The 3,939-nt window shown below is 40.1% G+C and overlaps 1 protein-coding gene across 1 annotated transcript; it reads right to left on the bottom strand.

The window, feature by feature from the left end:
• Positions 1 to 1,598: 1,598 nt before the first annotated feature.
• Positions 1,599 to 2,469, bottom strand: LOC111073729. The gene is made up of 3 exons (XM_022366201.2): positions 2,054 to 2,469; positions 1,870 to 1,992; positions 1,599 to 1,802 (listed from the first exon to the last, which is right to left on the bottom strand). The coding sequence occupies exons 1-3, from the start codon at positions 2,365 to 2,367 to the stop codon at positions 1,658 to 1,660; spliced, it is 582 nt and encodes a 193-aa protein (XP_022221893.2). The 5' UTR covers positions 2,368 to 2,469; the 3' UTR covers positions 1,599 to 1,657.
• Positions 2,470 to 3,939: the final 1,470 nt, after the last annotated feature.

The following is a 3,939-nucleotide window of genomic DNA, read 5'->3' as shown; positions in this document are numbered from 1 at the left end:
TCCCGCGCCATGGATTGCTGACACCAATGCAAACGTATTTAACACCTGCAAAACTTTTGGCTCCGAAATGTCATTCATGGTGCACACTTTGCCACTGCAGTTCTGGCTGAAAGTCATTTGTCAGCCCGGTTCCATTGAGTACAAGTTGGTATCAGTCCAGAGGGGTGGCGTGGGTGTAAGAGCGATCTGCAGGCCGATTTGAAATTCAAATTTTCAACTTGCCGCAAAACTGAAAAGTTGCGGGTGAAACCGAACTAAATGCTCGATGACAAAGTTTTTTGTTGAGCGAGCCAAAAGTTTCTAGGGAAAAACACTTTGGCGTAGGGCTATTGATATGTTTTTAATACGATTCGTTACAGATTTTCTCTGCCATGCTTTAAATAATCCCATCGATTGGAAATATATCAAATATGTCTTCAAATTCTATCGCAAAAAAAATATATATAATATTTCCACAAAATTAAGCACAGTACGGGGAAATTTGCAAATATTTGTGGCACAAATGTGACAACAGACTTCATAATTCACACAAAAGTTCATGCACAATTTCGTTTGCCTTCAACTTCATCTTCTGCCTCTCCCCTTTTAATTTACACTAAATGTTGCACCGTCGTCTGAGGCGACAGCGAACGACACAACGGGGCACAGCTGCAGTAGTGGTGCCTGGTGCCTGCTGCATGCCACACCCACGATTTTTCTTCGCTTGCTTATATTTTATTTGTGGCTAAAAATTGCATTCATGAATAATTCAGTGAAGTGAAAAATTTGGGACTTTCTTCTTTTCCTCTCTCTCTCTCTCTCTCTCTCTCTCTCACTGTCTGCTTTATTTTTGTTATTTTACCCGAAAATAAAACCCCCCCAAAAGGAATTCATTTTTATTTTTTATATACAACTTCCGCTCTTCTTCTTCCTTGTCCCCCGCTCTCAAAGGACCCCGACACGCTTTGTAATGTGTGCGAGTTATCAACATTTTGGGTTAATATTTAATGTAAATGACAGACTGACCACCGCGCACCGGCCAGCATTGTGGTCGCGTTGATGTTGACTCGGACCATGGATCCATGAATCCCAGGGTTGGAACCCAGACGCCGTGACTCCTCCCCGAAAGTTATGCGTAGTTTTGCATAAAAGCAGAGAAAACCAAACCATGTTGAATCTCCACCCAATACTTGCAATGTAAATGACTTTCCCAGGAAATGGAAACTGTTTATGCAGATCGAATATACCGTGAATACTTGTGAATGTATCTGTGCCTGAATTTATGTTACTGTTTTTTTGCCACTCCTTTGCCTGCTCCTCGCCACTCTTGACTGTGTGGCAAATAAACTACCAACTATTCTATAAATTATAATTGTAAAAATATTCAAGTTTTTCTTTTTTGGTGTCTACTACTCGGCGAGAACTTTGCGACATTTTGCATTGCAATGCGCTCTGTTCTGTCTGTGTGCTCTGGGATCTTTGTCTGTGCAATTTGTTTATTTCTTTTGCATTTCACTGAAGTACGAATATTAATGCAATAAATACTGGAGACTCCACCAGACAGTTGGACAGCAATAAATTGGTAAGAAAAAAAAAAGGGGAACCCAAGTTTGACTCCGTAATCAGTGAAGCAGCTTACTTTCATATTTATGGAATTATATTTGATTTTAATTTTGATCTAATAGTGTTTCGAATACGGCATGCCAGTAATTTGTGTGAGCCTCTTTTGTTCTTTTGGTGTCAAACGATAGAATTTTCGGCATGTACTGAATATTTCCGTTTCATTGTGATAAGGTGGCCACAAAGTGGTATACGCTGTCACTCTATAAAGAAGTACAAAATGCACATGTAGAATAATTTAAGTATAAAAGGATAGATACCATGACTCACCGCACCAGATAGGCTGCCTCGAGGGCGGAACCCTGATAGTCAATTAGTTTCCTTATCTCCCTTCTAAATTGCCGATTATACTTCCTTGCAGTTTCCGTATATCGTGCAAAACATTCCGCTTCCCTGTACCCAAATTATGTTTAATTAGAAAATATTAAATTAACGATATGTTAAGGAATCTTACAGGGGATTTTTGAATTTAGTATAGCTGGGATTCTGATCATCGATATCGCGTGCATCTGGATTTTTATCTCTGCGCATATACACATTTTCATTGTCGTATGCACCGCTGTCAAAGTCACCAATAAACTTCTCGTCACACTCGTGACGCTTACATAGTCTTCGTAGTTGCACTTCTGAATGTGTACTTATAACGGGAATTTCATATTTTACAATAGTTTTCTGATACTGTGTGGCACGTGGTGAGCGTGTGGTCAGTGTGGATCGTCGCGAGCTGGCTTGCACGACATTTTCTTCGGTGTCTTCAGTTTCTTCCATGACAACAAAAAAGGTTAATTGTGTGTTATGTGTGTTAGATAAACAAATTAAACTAATTCTGTAACATTTTGATTTAAGGTTAAACAAAAGGGTTGCTTGGGAACTAATAAAATAAACAAATTATTATTTATCGTTGGCATAAATCTTTCAATCTGATGATTAAATTGATCATAATACGAATCCTTTATTCGTATTCATTCAAACCAAATGACTGAAAGTTATAAATATTTCATGCATTTCAAGTAGCTGAAGAAATCAATAGACTGACAACACTAAAGCACAATGAAATAATCAACTATCTGGAATTCTTATGACCCAGCCAACAATGACTACCGATTCACCCTACAGTTTTCCCCCTCTAGTAATCCTTCCGCAACACAGCCACGGCACACACAGAGAGGCTCGCCTCCGGGCACCCGGCAGGCTTCGCATTCAACATTACATACTTTGTGCGTTAAAAATATGTAAAATATTTTAACCGAAAACCTTTCAAAAGATTGGAGAGCAGGCGATGCTGTAGCTGAAGCTGAAGCTGTTCATGTGTGCATACGTGGCGTATGCGTAATGTTATTAAGCGGCCCGAAAGTCAGTTGTGTGGTGTGGTGTATGTCTGTCCGTTGCTTGATGGCATTGATTTTATATCCCAAGTAAGACCACGAAGATCCCACAAAAAAATGCGTTCAAAGTTTCTTTAGCTGGGGGCAAACTTGCTTGGAATTTAAGGTTCTTTCTGTGGGCCCTGAAAAATGTGGAAAAAATGCCACACACTTCATAAACTTGAAAGAGAAACAGGTCGCAGCAGGACGAAAATATTCAATCAAACTAAATTGTTTAAGCGCTTTTCCATGGGAATAAACTATAATTTGTCCGCTTATCTTTTGAGTGAACTATTAAATTATAATTAGAAGCAACTCTTCAACTTAGAACTCCTAATTCTTTTCAATGTGGCACTGAGACCTTTTTTCTCTGGTACTACCTCAATTTATGGCTTTAATGGTGGGGCTAGAAATTATACTTTTTCTCCCATTTGTTGTTAACACACACAAAACGCCTCCGCCTCCGCCCCCTTGCCATTCATGCTGTGTGTAGGCTTTATGGCTCAAGGACGTGGCGCTAGAGCATATCTCAAGGACCGAATTTGGATTTGTGTTTTCATTATGTGCCCCAAGGAGGTCTGCTTCCGAATGGGGGCGTTCCTAAGCTGCATTCCACAGCAAAAATTGAGTGGGGAAGCCCACGAACAGAGGCAAAAACCGAAACAGAATAAAAATACAGCAAATAAATCAAATTAAATGAAATGAAATAGTTGCGGATTTCGGAGGCGCTGACAATGGAATCCTGCCGCCATATTTAAGCTGCCAGTTTTCTCTTATTTTTTGTTTTGTGTAATGTCTCTTCTTTCATGGACTGGAGGCGGTACGACAGCTGAAAGTGAAAGCAAAATCGACCGACCCGACCCGACCCACACGAATATGTCCCCGAAAGTGTCCTCAGACATTGGTTGTCATCTTGTCCAAGGACTAAACGCAGGTCATTGCGTGTGCTCCTCCCAAAAGCGAAGATTGTTGGACT

The sequence above is a fragment of the Drosophila obscura genome, unplaced genomic scaffold (genome assembly GCF_018151105.1).
Source record: "Drosophila obscura isolate BZ-5 IFL unplaced genomic scaffold, ASM1815110v1 contig_4, whole genome shotgun sequence".
NCBI lineage: Eukaryota > Metazoa > Arthropoda > Insecta > Diptera > Drosophilidae > Drosophila > Drosophila obscura.
This window is presented reverse-complemented; position numbering and strand designations above follow the sequence as displayed.

What these genes read in the sequence shown, in the direction of transcription:
- LOC111073729 (XM_022366201.2), bottom strand. Translation starts at nt 2,367, where the DNA reads ATGGAAGAAACTGAAGACACCGAAGAAAATGTCGTGCAAGCCAGCTCG. An exon ending in ACTAAATTCAAAAATCCCCT is followed by an intron (nt 1,993 to 2,053) that starts GTAAGATTCCTT and finishes ATTTGGGTACAG; the next exon opens with GGAAGCGGAATGTTTTGCAC. An exon ending in GAGGCAGCCTATCTGGTGCG is followed by an intron (nt 1,803 to 1,869) that starts GTGAGTCATGGT and finishes ACTTCTTTATAG; the next exon opens with AGTGACAGCGTATACCACTT.